This window comes from Dipteris shenzhenensis, chromosome 29 (genome assembly GCF_047967505.1).
Source record: "Dipteris shenzhenensis isolate YYH24624 ecotype China chromosome 29, Dip_SZ_1.0, whole genome shotgun sequence".
Taxonomy (NCBI): Eukaryota; Viridiplantae; Streptophyta; class Polypodiopsida; order Gleicheniales; family Dipteridaceae; genus Dipteris; species Dipteris shenzhenensis.
The window spans coordinates 28,756,728-28,774,434 of record NC_141624.1 but is presented as its reverse complement, the minus strand read 5'-3'; the positions used below and the strand labels follow the sequence as shown (position 1 = coordinate 28,774,434).

Genomic DNA, 17,707 nt, shown 5'->3' with positions numbered 1-17,707 from the left:
CTAAAAGATGGGAAATTGCAAGACATGTTAGAGTGTTCTTTTCATGTTTCACCTGTAACAGAACTAACAAAACACCCAATCATGGACCTGACGGCTGATGTTCTTTAAAAGAGGAAACTATTGAAATCTGGAGCATACTCTATGTGAAGAGAGGTCCTGTTTGTTCATGATGCCCGATTTCCCCTTCTTTCTACCTCAACCCACTCCCCCCCAATTGTGCCCACTTCTTCATACGTACTCCACCTTGCCATACTCAAGTCTTATGCCAGAATATGTATTTGTACTGTGTTAGTTCACATATAATCCAACTTCACAGTTAGGCCAGCAAACTTAACTACATTATTCAAGTGAAATTGTTCAAGATCTTGCAGGAGATGGTAGTAAAGGTGCCAATACTTAGAAAGCCACATTGAAATAAGATCTTTCATGTGCATGTGGATGTGTTAGGGATGGGATCCATTCTGGCTCAGCTGATGGGAACATGGATTTCCTTATCTTCTACGCAAGCCAAATGTTCTCAACAGGAGAGACGAGTTACTCCACTACCGAAAGGGAAGCGCTAGGAATGGTGTATAGTGTCCAAAAGTTTCGACCACTATCTACTAGGCAATCCATTTTTCTTCTTTGTGGCCACCAGGCTTTGCTCTATCTAATCAACAAAAAAAATCAGGAAACCAAGGTGATCAAATGGATGCTATTGTTGCAGGAAATCAATTTCAAGATCATCCACTAACCTATTCGTCCAAAGACAAGAAGTCCAAAGAAGGAATAGACAATGTAGAGAAGGAACTAGTGAGCTCCCTGCTTCCCCCCCACACCCGCTTCCTGCTCACCCTTGCTCCCAACCCCCCTTGTTTTGCTCGCGCTCCCTTTTCTGCCATCAGCCACTCCTTTTGACAGGGTTTCTTCCCCAGTCGGTGTCAACCCAACCGGTAAGCTGTTGGAAGCAGCCCGTGCTGCTTGTGGCACCTCCAGTGCCCCTCTAGCTGGGCATGGCATTCGTTCAGCAGCCTCCAAGCTCTTGGAAGGTCCAAGCCCTCCTCCAGACAGGCGTGGCAGCTTGAAAGCTGCTGGCGCCCCTTTTTCTCTTGTCGCGGCAGTTTCAGGAGCAGAGGGGGGCTGTTTCGAGCCTCCCCGCAAGCTCTCTTGGTGAGGGGCTTGAAGCTGCTCCTCGTCACATCCAGCAACAGTTTTGTGTTAGAAATTACTCAACAGAGGGTACGCACAGCGGAAGACTGATAGAATAGCCCAGGAGCTCATGCAGTGTGGTGTGGGGTGTGGAATCACAAACTTCTTAACTTAACGTTCATAGATGTGCAAGCCAGTAAATAGACAATGCTCAGAGACAAATATAGAAGCAACACTTTATATTTCCTTCTGTCCACAAAGTAAATACCAAAAGGTTCTCCTACTAGATGTCAAGCACTTGTAGATCTCTGAGCCTGCGTGCTCCACCTCAAGCGTATGTAGACTCTCTGTTCAGAGTGTTCTTCTCCACCTTACTGCCTGTGAATCAGCCTAGGTGGGCAGCACCTTGCTAGCTCAGTCTGCAGCTCTCTGTAGGTCTCCTTCACCTCCAGGGAGTAGGCCCAGGAATGCCCTAACTGCTGCTCCTGTCTGCTGTAGGTTTGCTGCTCCAGAGGATATTTGAATGAGGCACAATGGCCTCCTTTTATAGGCCCAAGGCCTGCCCCAAAAAATCGACCAGGTAGGGGAATATGGGCCGACCAGACTGCCCCTCCCTACCCGACTTTGTAGTCTGTAAACTGACCTCCAGGCAGCCCTTGATTGGCCGACCTGGGGCGGCTCTCTTGGGCTGCTGCCAGGCCCTAAGGGCAGCCCATATAGGGCCCTACCCTTGGGTCCTTCTAGGGCTGGATGGCTGCAACTGTTCGCCACCAACAGGCCCTTATTGCAGGCGCCCTTGCCCTGCCATGCTGCTCCATGTGCTCCTGCTGGATCTGCCCTGTGCCAGGCTCTCTCCAGCCACGTGTGCAGTGCCGTAGTGACCCGTACTGCTGCTGACATCAGCGCCATCTCTTCGCAGCCCATAGCTTCTGGAAACCCTGTGCAATCTGGCCTGCTCCAGTCGGTCATATGTTAATTTCGCCTTTGTTCTGCTCTCCAGAAGGTGCCTTCTCTGCCAGGTAAGTCCATGAATATGCTGCCCACATGGCAGCCTGTTTGCTGCCCATGTGGCAGCCCCTCTATCTGTCTTTTCCTTGCTGTAAGGTGTTGCCCATGTGGAAACCCCCTCTCCAAACTTTTCCCTCTGGGCATGTCTTGCCCTAGGTCTCCCTCCCCCATGCTGTCCTCATATGGGGGCTTACAGATGGGGAGGTGAGCTTTCCAACATTTTGTCCCTACAAGGGGTGCTCAGTTTTTGTACCAGCCCTGGGTTCCTTTGCAGTCCCATTCTTGGGACTATGTGTCAGTGTTTTTCATTTGGCTGTCTTGGAGCTTTCTTGGTGTTTTTGGCCAGCCCCTCAAGCTTAAATCAGCCCTCTGCTTGAGCTCTTGGCTGTTCTCCCCCCCTCTCCCCCCCCTTTTTTTTCTTTCAGCGCTGGGTTTCTTGTTCTGGCTTTGGAGAAAGAAAGTTTGGTGGTGGCTCTTCTTTGGCAAGAGGGGCTCTTATGGCAGCACCTTCGACTCCCCCAACCATCAAGGTTTTACTTTCTCCCCAAGACAAAGAACAGGTGAAATTAGCAGTCTCTCAAGGATAAGGCAGCGGTGGGCAGCATTGTGGCGTTCACGCCCTTAAGGAAGCGAATCCGATTGGTTATAGGCGAGCCTAGCGCTAGAAGGGGACCGGATTCAGGAGGTCACCATCTATGGAAGAGGGGTTTTCCTTCTTCAGGTCCGACTGCCTCTTTCACTTCTTTCATCCCCTGCTCTTCCCCCGGACCTGATCCTTTCCCCCCAGCCTCGGGGCAAGGAGCGCCGCCCCCCCCCCCCCCTTTAGAGTGTGGCTTCCTCCTCTCACTTGCAGTCCATCTCCTCCCAGGATCCAAACCCTAGACACCGCTTGGGGCAGCCCTTGCTGAGCGAGTTTTGGAAGCTCCGGGCCCTGGAACTATCTAGAGATTTTGGATGCGTATCCCTTGTCTCTAGAGGTGAGAGTGTTGATCTTGCAGCCCTGAAAAAGGGGGATCCATTGGGGTGGTTGGCTCCTACTCCCGCCCTTTTGGGGCTTTCATGTTGCCTCTGCAAGAGATGAGTAGTGGACCTTGTCACTACTGATTGTATGAGAAGATGTACCCCATGATGGAGAGGTGGATAGGCCCGCAAGGGATAGATTTGTGGCTCACCCACGAGGCTTCAGCCATCTACCAGCTTGGCTTTACTGCAGAGAGGCCAGGTGTAGGCATGACAATAGTTGTGGTCCGCTTGGGACTAGTGTTGGAGCTCACGCACCGACTTACTGGACGCATACAGGCTCCCACTCACAGTTAGTCACATCATTTGATACTTCATCAGGAGTTGCAAAGAGCAGTGGGTGGATAGTGGATTTTCTCTTGATTCAGGAGCATATGGTTTCAGCATTGCACATCAGTCGATAGCGTCACCTACTCCCTTGGAGAGTCCCAGAGGTGTGGTCCCCTGCAATAAGTGGGAGTAGAGATGTGCGTATTTCAGTCTCTCAGGCAATGGCCAAGAGGTCTATGATCAAGGCGAGCGTATCACTGGTCGAGTACTTTGGATGGGGCTCCAAGCGGGAGAGTCCAGGATTGGGATCCTGAATGTGTATGCACCGACTTGTAGACAGCACCGCCCCACTTTTTGGAGGCTTGACAGAGTGCCTTCGAGATGTGGACTCTAGGATTGTTGGAGGTGACTTCAACAACCTAAAGTTTGTTGAGGACAAGCAGGGAGGCGCTTCTTTCTCGGAGATGCCCGCAGCAGCGGAGAGAAGCACTTGGGAGTAGTTCATCTTTGCGATCAGTGGCAGAGACCTGTGGCAAGAGGCGGGGTTCACCAGGCTCCTTGGCAGTCTCCGCTTTTCTTTGAGACAGAGAAGATATGATGGCTTGTTGGAGTGCCTCAATAGGTTTTACTTTGGGGGCTATGCGATGCATAGGGTGGGCTCCACGGGCATTCTGGTAGGCACTCCAATGTCAGACCACTCTCCTATTGTGCTTCACGTAGACCAGCCCCGTTGTGGACTCCCCCCAAAAGGGGTTTGCATCCCAAATGATCTTCAGGAGGAGGAGGTCAACAAGCAATAGCCAGAAGGTGGGCCCAGGGATGGGTGGGTTTTGTGGTTGGCAGACACGATATAGAGGAGCAACGAGGCACTACAGTCCCAGGCCCTTAGACAGAGATATCCTTTGCAGGAGAGGGAGAGAGAGAGAGAGAGAAAGAAAGAAAGATGTATTAACATCCGCGGGAGGCCTCGCGGGCCTATGGGACAAAGTGCACAAAAAAGTAGACTCATACAAGCCTCAGTGGGCTGGAGCAAAGCGCGCGCTAGGGCCCTTGCTGAGTACTAATCTATGCTAGCAAAATCATAATCAATCAAGTACAAACTGAATCAAGGCAATCTTGGAGCTGGGACTTAGAAACCGAAGCCCAACACAGTGATGGTTCTCTGGTGAGCTGTGAAGGTATCTCCTATCGCTCTAGCCGAGCCAAAGCACTCCGCCCTCGTGTGAGTCGTGCCTAGGTTGCATGGATCATCGGGAAAAGGGTTCGTGTGAAGATTGCTCCCAAATATGTGTTGGACGATACTATCTCCACTGGCTCGCCATGATAATTGAAGCTGAGTCGATAGAGCATTGCGCGTGAGGTGTTGAAGACCATAACCTTGGTCTTCCCAAGGTTGACTGTCAGGTCTCTGTGTGTGCAGAACACCTCTAGGGCCTCCAAATGTCTCTGTAGCCCTTTCGCTGAAGATGATACTAGGACTATGTCATCAGCGTATAGCAATATTTGTATCATGAGCTCAGCCAATAGTGATCCCTCGCCTCCTAGGAGGTCTATGAAGGATGTGATCTCATCGATGTAAAGTCCGAAGAGAGTCGGTGAGAGGGGGCAACCCTGCTTCACCTCGATCGTGCTCTCGACGCAATCCAATAGACCACCTGGGGCACGAACTCTACCTCTGACTGAATCATATAGGCTCATCACACCCCAGATCAGTGTCTCTGGAATCGGCATCTCCTGTCTCCTGATCATGCGGGATCGTGGGACTGTGTCGAAGGTCTTTCGAAAGTCTACAAAGCATGTGTGGACTTTCTGGGGTCTGGACTTCACCTCCTCAATGATAGCCCTCAGAGTGAAGATGTGATCTAGAGTAGAGTGCTCCCTCTTGAATCCTGCCTGCCCTAGTGCCTGCTTTCCACGTGCCTTTGTATGACTACTGATCTCCCTCTCTAGTATCGATCCATAAATCTTGGCCAGTGTGTGGCCAATCATGAGGGTACGGTAGTTCCTAGTGTCCATAGGGGTGGTGGTGGTCCTAAAGATACTCTCAAGCAAGGCCAAAGTAGATGTAATCTCCCTCAGTGGAAAGAACGTGAAGTTGCAGCATGCCTTGCAATGCTTGCAACAGAAGACCTCAGAGGCTCAGCAACAGCAGGTACCTCGAGCCCAACTTGAGGCCCTGGAACAAGAGATTGTGCGCCTAAGGGAAGTGGTTGCGGAAAGCCAAGCATTGAAGGAGGAGAACGCACGCCTACAAGCCAGGCTGGACAGATACAGTCAGCTCCAGCATCTCCTCCAAGTTCCTGATGAACAGCGTGATAAGTTGCCTCGCTGTGCTGACAGCCACTAGACAATGATGGCACAGATGGCCAGACTGATGCACGGAATTTGTCCAATCCAAGCGAGCAAGTGGGCACCTCGAGACAACACTCCATTGAGGCGGCAGGTGCTTCACAAACCAAGGCAACAGAAGGGATCTCGGCACATTCAGTAGGCCGAGTGGAGGGCACCAAGCAAGCTACTCAGACCGACTACAATTTTGAAGATGCCGCAGTGCAGGTTGCAATTTTGGCAACTACAATTGATGCCAGACTGATGCACGGAATTTGTCCAATCCAAGCGAGCAGGTGGGCACCTCGAGACAACACTCCATTGAGGCAGCAAGTGCTTCAAAAACCAAGGCAACAGAAGGGATCTCGGCACAAGATCTCCTAACGTTACATTCAATAGGCCGAGTGGAGGGCACCAAGCAAGCTACTCAGACCGACTACAATTTTGAAGATGCCGCAGTGCAGGTTGCAATTTTGGCAACTACAACTAACGTAGGGGTTTAGACAAGAAGCCAAGCCCATTTTTCCATTTGAGGGTCTCCCCTTTGTAGTTCCAAACACGGGCGTTTTGCACCGAGCTCTAGGTTGGGAGGAGATGCCCATTCGTTACCGGGTATATCGGCAAACTAAAGAGATGGAAATGTTATCTCCCCCCCATTCTATGCACCAAGTCATTTTGGAACCCGTGCAGCCGGCGGCCTTGGTATACAACCTTATGGGGATGAGGCTCTCGATCCAATAGGAGGAGGAAGCTACTGGATTCAGAGTTTGCAGATGACACGATCCTATATGTGGAGGGTTAGCAGTGAGCCTCAAGATGGTCAGGGGATCCTTGGCTATATACTGGGAGGCCGTTGGGGCTCGGATTAGCTGGACCAAGTCTATTGGCTTCTTCATAGGGACAGAGGAGTTCCAGGAGGTCTGGGACTGGGGGTTGCCTTTGGTTTTCGATGTATCCCACGGGGGTAGACAGCAAGAAACCTTGGCTGCCAGGTGGGTAGTAGTGATATTTCAGCAGAGCAGCATATCACCCCGGTTTTAGAGAGTGTTTGGCACTAGCTTCTATATTGGAGCTCAACCAAAACTCTCCCTAGTAGGCAGGGCTCTAATGGCCAATCAGGTCGTCCTTGCCACGGCTTGGTACATAGCTTCCTATTGGTGTTTCCATAAAGGGTGCATGGGGCAGCTCAGGTGCTTGGTGCGCAACTTCTTATGGTCAAGATCGGACGGCATGAGGAATACTAGAGCCAAAGTTGCATGGCAGATGGCCACATGCATCAGGAGGCTTGGGCATCATCGATCCAAAGATGCAGAGGAGAGCTCTATCGGCCATGTTAGTTGTGCGAGGTCTCACCCCAGGTGCAGAGCCTTGGAAGCTTCTTCTCCAGCGGGGGCTTCTCAGGAATACCCCATACATAAGGGCAGTGGCAATGGTCTTACGATTGGATCTTTTCGGAGGTCCCTCTCACAGGAAAGGGCTCCCCATTGATGTGTACAGAGTTTGGAAGCGACTGGCAGGAGGACTCATTCAGGCTCGACCCTGCTGTGCAGGGAGGAGGTCATGCAGTATCCCCTCATTTGGCACCCAAAGATCCGGGATCAGGATGGGACATCGAGGCATGGAGCTTTTAGTTAACAGGCAAGGGAATCCTAAGCTCCTCACTATCCAAAATTTCAGGACCTTTTTGTCTCATTCAAGCACTATCTACACACACAAGATCTCTTGCCTCCATCATGCCCAAGCTCGCAGCGTCACTAATGTCACAACAACAACCTACATCCTAGGAAGAACTTATGGTGGGCATCCCTTCCAAGAGTGAAGCGCCAAAGATGAAGAAAACAAAGGTTGATAAGCCAAAAGGAATTGACTTCTAGCTGCTGCCAGAAATGTAGCTAGCCATTGGTGGCACTCAACTGGCCGCATCTCATGGGGTTCCAAGAGCCTCATGGAGCCTAGCATTTTGACTACACAGTGGTAATTGAAGCCATCGACACCTACAACGTAGCAACCAAAACATTCCAGGACAAAGGTAAGTGGATCATCATCCGTTAGGCAGAAGTGGCTGTAATTAAAATTCCCCATAGAACTCGATAGGCTCAAGCTGCTGGACCTTCTACACCACGATAGGTGTAGGTAGATTGACGCCCAAGTTCTTCAAAGTTTGTTCAGGCAGATGCAAACAATGCAGCAACAGCTTCTGGTTTTTCAACAAACTCAAGAAACATCCTTTTTCCCTGAGATATATCTAGGGAGAAAAAGGAGAGAATGGCAGAGTCAGTTTGTTCTTGGTTGAATGGGTAGGGAATCCTTTGCCATCATTGATTATCTTGGCAATATTCAGGTGACCCTTGTTGAAATGTTTTTGCGAGGGAAGGTTTTTATATGGTGGCGGGAATTGAAGGCAAAGCCTTGTGCACCTATATCTTAATACGACAATATTTAGAAGCTCCAAAACTTGCCAAAGTCCTTAGAATCATACATCTAGGACTTTCCTGACATCATTGCGAAATTTCCCGACTTCCATCAATAAACGCTATGCTCGTTCTTTGTAAATAGTTTGCCAAGGATTATCAGAATGAAATCCGAACGAACAAGCGAGAGAGAGTGGATCAGGCTATTTATTTTGCGGAGATTTATCATAGTACCTTTGGACACAAGGATACAAGATCTTTGCCGGCTAGGTAAAATGGAAAGCTGAAGAGAAAAAACAACTGTAAGAACCGTCGAGCTGGCAAGTACAAGCCTGAAAAGGCACATTTCGACAAGCAGATGTTGGGGCCTCTTTTTAAGAAGCCTCATTCCGCTTGTCCGGCACAAGAGGAAGTCCGAGCTAAGGGAATCTGCTTCAAGTGTGGCCAAGTAGTAGGCATCTAAGGAGGGTGAGTTAGTGTTGGACCTTGGTACACACGAGCCACCAGATGGTTGTAGTCATAGGGCATGTATAACGATTGTCTTCCCCTATATCAGTACCCCTTCTTGCATTTGACATAGCAAGAGGTCCGTTAGGTCATCTGGGATGATCTACGGCAACTTTGCATTCATAGGACATGGGTGTTCCTCCCACAGCCAGATGTGACCAAAATGGTCTTTCACAAGAAACATTTCATCCACTTGAGGGAGCATGGCTTCATCCAAACGCTGGGGTACCTACATATCCACCTCTCTCATGATAAGTTAGCTCAGAATCTTGTCCCGCAGACTCTAGATCGAGGCAGGACACAAGATTGCAGCCTCACAGTATTGTAGAGGTGAACTATATACTCTTTGTGGCATACATGAGCTAGAGACAAAGGAGCATGTTTTGATACAATGTGCTGCTAGACACTATGAGGTCCAAGCAAGATGTCAGAGTCTTCTCATTCATGGCTACATGGATTTGATAAAATTTATTGGCTACCCTGATCAGAGATGTGTCACACTTTTTGTACATGAGGTTTCCTGACTCATGAGGCCACCATGGGACATTGTCTCAGACAACAGACCACTGACTACGTTATAAGAGAAGAAGTGTTGCCAATTTGTTGGCCCCAAGTTTGAGATACACTAGGTCAGTAAGAGACTGGATACAAACTTATGAGCACATGCCACATGGGAGGCACCATCATTAATACATCTTGGCATCAGGTTGCCTCACGTCACCCATGAGCTCATTCCTCAGTGTGGAGTCAAGGATGCCAGTAGCACATCTTCACTATTTTTCTCGGGGAGATGGCAGTGCAACATGGCCCCATCTAGGGGAGAAGAAGGGGCGGGGAGGGAAACCCCTATACAGCATTACAACCCTCCTGTTGATCTAAATGAAGCTGCAACTTTGTAAAGCGCTATTCTTTAAATCATTTTGAGTTGTTGAGTCCACTCCGTTTTGTTGATCTGAAACTAGAGGTTCCTGAAACGTTTCAGAAGAAACAGTACGCTTTAGCGGGCACTCAATCGTTGCTCAAAATTCAAATAAAAATTTTATTGCCTTTTCTTTCTCCCATAGATTCTGAAAGCATATTTTTCTGAATGGGGCAGGATTTCTGAGTTTCCCCTTGTAAATCATCATTTGCTTAGCAAATCCACCTTTGGGACCCATTTATTATCTTGGTTTTTAAATTCAAGTCAGTAGTGATGAAGGTTTTTGAACCTAATAACAGTAAAAGACTCGACGAGTTTTGATTTCTTTCCTCTTGTTCTTTTCAAACTGTGTATCTATTATTGTAATCATATGTAAATGTATGGTTCATTTTGAACTTGAAGCATAATGTATTGTATGTTCGTTAGATCAGTGGGGAGTATTGCTTTTTAGTCAACGTAAGTTTTCCGTATATTGATGGCTCCAGGATATAAGTTGGGGAGGGAGAAGCATACAGCTGAGGTACTGGTCAGTGCTAATGGATCTGTGAAGGTGTCATCTGGGGTAGATGGGTTGGCTATACTGAAAACAACACAGGTACAGCTCTCATTAATGTTTCCTCTGCTGTCAATGAACTGTAACATAAGCTATAGCTGTATTGATATTGAATCTTTGGGAATTTCAAAGCATTACTTCTCTCTTGCATGTATTCTAGGAAACTCAGTTTTCATGTTCTTATTGAAAAAAGATCCTTGGTGAAATTTAGATAGTCTATAAGTTGGAAAGCTATTTGAAGGATGCTTCGAGGGGGGGGGGCCTTCAAAATCTTATAGAGTAAGAAGTGAGGGTAAACATGCCACAGGACAGATGTCGCTCAGGGAAATAAATTTCACAATCATGTGCTCCTAAAACATGAATCTCATGATTTCTTAGCTGCAAACAATACTTCTGATCCTTGTTACCACATTAATTCCAATTATCAAAGGCCCAGGGTGATATCCAGTTGAGGTCCTTCAATACAGGCCTAGATAGTGGATGATTTTCCTCGCCTAATCTTTTTACAGAACCCTCTTCATGCGGTGAGGCTAGTGAATCTTGCACGTGTAGTTTACGAGGGACCTTGGTACTATTGAAACCATCAAGTATAGTCAGAAGGGATGCCTGTTTGCAAGACTAGAGAAGGCCTTGGCACGTCCAATCTTCGAGGGACCTTGGTACGATTGAAACCATCAAGTATACTCAGAAGGGATGCCTGTTTGCAAGACTAGAGGCAGCCTTGCCACGTCCAAACTTTGAGTAGGTTTAATCTCTCTCCTCACAAGGATATAGGGCTAAGAATCAAAACTTTTAGCTCTAATACCAAACAATGCAAATGAAGAAAATGAAATGCAAGCAAAGTCTGATGACAAGAAGACCGCAAAAGGTTCAGAATGTAGAATATGTAACAGCATTGTATTGGAAAACAAGGACACATACAAGGCTGTGGGGAGCAGACAATCACAACACAATGGGTCTGCACTATCTTTCTACTATCAAGTATATGAGGGCTGGGATCCAAACTCCCAACGCCTAGTTGGCATACAAAGGCACAAACTCAAAAAACGTTTTAGCTACCCAGCAATTATCTACCTTGCTGTAACAGAGGGTTACTTTTTACTTAGGCTAAAAGTTAGTAGAAAGGCCTTTATTGGCTTGTAAGTGTTTTCTTCTCTTTTAGGGGATACCATAAGTTGCCACGTGGCATCCTAGGAGGTAATCCCACAAGCAATACTGCTTTGTACTGCCCTGGGCCATACCTATATAAGGGCTCTAGTTGTACTTGGCAATTCATTCATGACTTGTACTTCATTACTGAAATAGAATATACAGCAAGAGTTCAATACTCAGCTGAATTCTAAAAAGGATTGACTTCCTCCTGTCCTTGTGCAGCCCCTCACAAGTCCCTGTTGAAGATCCAGCCCATGATCTTCCTCTCCTACCTTTTTCCTAAAACATAAGGTACTCTAACTTTCCTGCATATTCTACCAAATTTAGGGGAGTTTACTGTCAGTTAGGAGCAGTCCTGTTGCATTGGTATCAGAGCACTTTTCATGGGATTTTGTAGGAAATTATTTGTCCAATTACTTTGAAATTTGGAGCATCTACTCTTGAGCCTAGGGCCTACCTCTGTGCAAAAATTCAGCGCCAGAAGTGCTCTCTGTTGTAAGCTGCAACGTGGCAGGCGCTGGGAAACCCTGATTTTCGAAGTGCATCAGATTTTGGGGCTTTTTGCATCAATGGAAAGCCCTTGATCTCCCGATCGTCCCTTAGTGCTAGAATCACGAAATTACTAAGGTTTGACCCCATATTGCACTCGAATTCCAGTCGCAGGTGGAATGGACAGCCAGTCAACGATCTACTAATTGAATGCACCAAACCTTGTCATAGTTAGCTTGTTCTGGTCGCCATAGCCTCTAGGTGCTGCTCCTAAACATTCGTGGAGATATGAGCTCAAATGGAGGAGCTATGAGCAAATTCGACTGGCTGGAATAGAAGAAATGCTGTGGAAATTCAGATTTATAACTCCATTTTGGGTCAGCTTTAGTGCATATGGTTGCTTAGCTCCATGGATGCAACAGATAAAGTTTGATAGTGATTTGGTTTTTTGTTACTGAGAATTTCGAAAATTCAGTGCAACAGCTAGTGCAGAATTGCTATTTGCCAAAGGTTCTAGCAATTTCTAGCCATCTAGGTGTAATGTTATGAAATTCTACTCGTGAGTGGCCCTTTGGTTCAGTCTTAGCATAAGGATCACCTAAACAAGTGGGAAATTTCAAGTTTTTCCTCAGAAATTTGACCTGCGAAATTAGGGCAAAACTAGCTTTTGGGGCTTTTGGTACTGGTTTTTGATGAGGGCTTAAGACAGTGCATTTACTCTAGATTCAAGTCATTAAAGATGCCTGTAAAGAGGTCTACTGGTCAATCTAGTAAGCAGCCAATGAGTATCCTTGATTCTATCTCAGAGAAGGAAGCAATTGATAATAATGCTGAAGTTTCTGAGCCCAATGATCTTTATGTTGGCAATATTCAAGGGGATTTGGCAGCAACTCCTCAAGTACAAACATCCCTTAACCAGGAGCAAATTATAAGGAGTTGTATGGACCCAATGCTACAGGTATTCAAGGAGTTAACCAGTGAGATCAAGACCAATAATCAAAAGATTGACCAAAGGATGTAGAACATGTCTGCCACTTTTAATAAAAGGTTGGACCAGTTCAAGAAAGCCAAATTTATGATGGGAAGAGACCTGTGGATTCCCAAATTAATGGAGACTCAGGTTCAGATGATGATGATGATCATCCTATACATGTAACTGAACCGGTTGGTTTTATGGCTTCTGCCTGAAGGACCTATCACTCTAGTGGAGTTATAGCTCGTATGGATAAGGATTTAGCACATGGTAAGACTCCTAATAATAACAATTCAGCAGCTGAAAAGTTGTCACAAATTCCATGAATATAAGTTGCTACCAGCAGACCTTAGGGCAGCAATGACATTCCAGCAATATATACAAACAGTTAAATCTATTGAACCAAAAGGACGTGTTCATCAAGACAAAGATATAAAAGACAATATTATACTTCCTAAATTCAAAGGTGATTCTACCTCTCTTGAGGAATTGGAGGAATGGCTTAACAAGATGGATGACTACTTCCTTCTATATCCAAAGGGTGATCAAGGTAAAATCAGATTTGCTGTTCTTCATCTGGAAGATTATGCCCACTCTTGGTGGAGGCATCCACATCAAGAAGGATTAACTTTTAATGCTTGGGATGAATTCAAGGCTGAAATGCTTTAAACTTTTATATTACTTTTTACTAGGGATCAATATATTTGTAAGTGGTATGATCTTACTCAGCAAGGATCAGTGAAAAATTATATCAAACAGTTTTGAAAATTGGCTCTGTTTGTTCATGGTGTTGATGAAAGAGTTAGAATGCTCAAGTTCATCCATGGTCTGCACCCTAGTATTGCTTCAGATGTTGCAGCTCAAAAGCCCAATTCTCTTAAAGAGGCCATGCAGTTGGCAGAGCTTTATGAACCCAAATACAATGGGAAGGAGAAGACTTTGGATATTGGGCACTTTAGAACTAAGCCTATGGTCAAAGGGGTTTCCAATGATGAAAGCAAACTTCCTGCACCTGCTACAACCTCTTCTATTTCTAGGTTCCCTACAGTGTATGGCAGTGGCATGGGAAAACCTAAGGCTTATAAGGCTACAGATGTAAAGTCATCCTTTAAACCCACTCCAAAGGATGATCTGAGTGATAAAAGAAACAAGTTGGTTAAGCAGTTATCTCAAGCAATTATTGATGATAAGAAGAAGAAGAATTTGTGCTACCTTTGTGGTGAGAAGTGGACCCCTGAACATAGGAATGTGTGCAAAGCAAAAACAGGAGCAAAGTTGAGCTTGATTCTAGATATTGATGAGGATTTATCTCCTAATACATCTGTAGCAGAATCTGAATTTCATGAATATCAGGACTGTGTGAATGAAGGCCTTAATGATGATGAGGATCATAGTTCCAAAAAGGGAACCACCTTTCCCTTTGATCCAGGTGGGTTATCCATGTTTGACACCATGCTTATGGATGATAGTTTACCAAGGTGCTCAAATAGATCTAGACAATGGAACATTGAAGTTGTTGAAGATTATGAGGAGGAGATCAGAAATTCTGATGGAAATGATGCTATTGATGATGATGAAGTGTATTGGGATACACAATCAGCTGTGTATAGCATATCTCCTGATGTTTTTATGGGCTGCAAGGACTCTCAAACCCTTAGGTTAAAAGGAACAATCAATAACAGACCAGTCCACATTTTGGTTGACAGTGGGAGCACTCATAACTTCATTAATGCAAAGACACTTTAAACAGTGAGGTTATGTCCATCCACTTTGGATCATGGGATCAAAGTTGAGATGGCTAATGGTTAGCATTCCCACAGTAAGCAATATTGTCAGGCTGCTCAAGTGCAACTTTCTCAAGACTATACTTTTCATGGAGATCTATTTGTCTTGGAAATGGGACCTATTGACATTGTCCTTGGTTGTGAATGGTTGAGAACCTTGGGAGAATTTTCTGGGCCTTAACAGACTGTATATGAAGTTTATGCATGAAGGTAAGCACATCACTTTGATAGGTCACCAATCTCCTAAATTGTCCTTAATTTCTGCAAGAAGAATGGCCAGAGACTCAAAAGTGTTTGTGGAGTCTATGCTATTCAGTTGACCAAGTCTCAAGAGGGTAATGGGTTGTTGGTGGAGGATAAAGACATGCAGTCCCTATTACAGCAATACTTTGATGTATTTGCTGATCTTCCCAACCATCCCCCTCCCATGAGAGATGTGGATCATGCAATTGTGTTGGAGCGAGGATCTAAGCCAATCAACAAAGCTCCATACAGACTTTCTAGAGCTGAAAGGAAAGAGGTGGCAAGGCAAATAAAGGAACTCCTTGACAAGGAATTTATTACACATAGTCATGTTGGAATATGGAAGCAAGAACTAGAACTAGAAACTAGAAATGAAATGACAAGACTGAAAGACTAGAAATACCTTGAGAAGAGTGTAGACAAGACACAAGCTAGACTGATAGATTACAATGATGTGACCCATTGATTATATGGGCCAAAGTACAAGACATAAAGCAAGAGTGCTTATGGGATAATTGTAGAAGTGCCACATGGCACACACTCAAGACATAAAGACTAGATTTAGACTTAGACTTAGACTTGGACAAATGTAGATTAGGAAATAGTACACTTAGTGTGCACTTATCTCCAACACCCTCCTTAAGTGGACACTAGGAGTAAGAAAGAAAGAAAAAACTAGAAGACAGACATAAAGACTGATAGACTGAGAGACAAGATAGAAGACATGACAGAACAATAAGATCCTGAGACACCCCTCCTCAAGTGATATCCTCATATGGGTCCACAAGGGTAGGGACAAGATGGATCTAAAGCACAGTCAGATTGATAGACAAATAGACAGACAGACAAGACTAGATAGACAGAAGACTGACTGCAGACAAATAGAAAGACCAAGACACTAGAACCCCTTGACCTACATCATCGGTGGTCAAGGTGGTAGACAAGACATAGAAGTAATCAGAAAGCCCACTTCTCATCATGTGAGGAAGGAACAGCAGGATCAACTGATGGAGATGTTGCAGCAACATGGGCTGAGGTAGATGCAGGAGCTGATGTAGAGGTTTTGGAGTAGCAGTCCCTGTCCCGGTGATTATCACGGCCACAAATGGTGCATGGATGAGCCTTGAAACAGTCCTTCTCCACATGATTAGTTTTGCCACAATGGGTGCAAGGCTTTCTTACCTTAGAACTTCCTTTCTTTGCTAAAAATGCAGTGTCAGTCACCTTTCGTTGTTGAGTTCTTTCTTCCTCTTGGAGAGCATTGATGATACCCTCAAGAGAAGGATTATTATGATACTTGAAGGTAGTGACAAGAGTATCATAGGAGTCAGGTAAGCTTTTGAGAAGCACAGCAATAGCAATATCTTCGGAGATGGGAGACTTGACTGACGCAAGCTGAACCATAAGACTGCGAAGATAATTGACATGAGAGGCTATAGTAGCTCCTTCCTGCATATGTAGATCAAAGAATGAGATCATAAGTGCAATTTTAGAGTTTTTAGATCGGGCTCCAAAAAGAGTATCCAGAGTGATCTATGCTTGAGGAGCAGACTGTATGTCGGAGATGTGATGAATGTAATCATCTCTAAGGCCGAGCAATATGATAGCATAGGCTTTGTCGTTCTTGGCAGCAACAACTTGCTCAGATGGACCTTCGGGAGCATCACGGTGAACAATGTCCCAAAGGCCTTCTTTCATAAGATGGCACTTGATTTTGATCTGCCAAGTATGAAAGTTGGACCCATTGAATTTGTCGATAGATATGAGAGAATGAGAGGAGGATGCCATGTGGGAAGGTCTTACCTCTTGCTAGGATGTAAGGGCAGTGTCTATTCCCTTACAATATTGCAGAAATAAATGAGAGGAAGAGATCCCAGAAGCTAGTTCTCTCACCACTTTGTCAGGGCCATAGCATATGACAGCCCATCGAAGCAGGAGGAACCAGCAAAAAAGGAGAGACTGTTCAGCAAACTGAAAGAGGCAAAGTGTAGTACCTTAAACCCAGGCAGAGGTAGAGGTGCAAAAGGATGCAGATCTCTGTGAAGATGGAGCTGGAGAAGTCAGTCTGTGCAGGTACGGAATCCGTACAGTCGTACGGACTGTACGGACGACGGCGCAGAGTACGGGCGGCGGAGTACGGACGACGTACGGCGGCATACGGACGGAGTACGGACGACGTACGGCGGCGTACGGAAGAGTATGGAGAGCAGAGGTGGATGCTAGACTGCGCAGATCTGTCGGTGACAGCAGGTGCTGCGCAGATCTGGCTGAGCTGCGCAGATCTGAAGCGTAGATCTGGTGCAGAGATTTGGAGCAGGCGCAGAAATTTGGAGCAGGAAAACATGCAGCAGAGTCGCGCAGATTTGGAGCGCAATGGCGGGGCAGAAAGAGGGGCAGATCTGCAGCAGGGGAGAGAAGAGGCAGATCTGAGCGGGGGGGGGGGGCAGATTTGAGAAGAGAGAAGAGGGAGAAGAGGGATCAATCTAGCTCTGATACCATGTTGGAATATGGAAGCAAGAACTAGAACTAGAAACTAGAAATGAAATGACAAGACTGAAAGACTAGAAATACCTTGAGAAGAGTGTAGACAAGACACAAGCTAGACTGATAGATTACAATGATGTGACCCATTGAATATATGGGCCAAAGTACAAGACATAAAGCAAGAGTGCTTATGGGATAATTGTAGAAGTGCCACATGGCACACACTCAAGACATAAAGACTAGACTTAGACTTAGACAAATGTAGATTAGGAAATAGTACACTTAGTGTGCACTTATCTCCAACAAGTCAGTCACCCTTTGCCTCTCCTATGTTATTGGTTAAGAAGAAGGATGGCTCATTTAGAATGTGTATTGATTACAGGGATTTGAACAAAATGACAGTTAAGAATAGGTTTCCTATCCCTAGAATTGATGATC

At 45.9% G+C, this 17,707-nt stretch overlaps 1 protein-coding gene across 1 annotated transcript in view; it reads left to right on the top strand.

Annotated features, from left to right (window-relative positions):
- The window catches only part of LOC147882677 (uricase / urate oxidase / nodulin 35), a 33,984-nt gene that overhangs the window by 3,690 nt on the left and 12,587 nt on the right, over positions 1–17,707 (top strand). Inside the window, exon 4 of the mRNA XM_087400599.1 lies at positions 10,077–10,186. Within this exon, the coding sequence (XP_087256725.1) occupies positions 10,077–10,186 (110 nt within the window). The remainder of the gene's footprint in view (positions 1–10,076; positions 10,187–17,707) is intronic.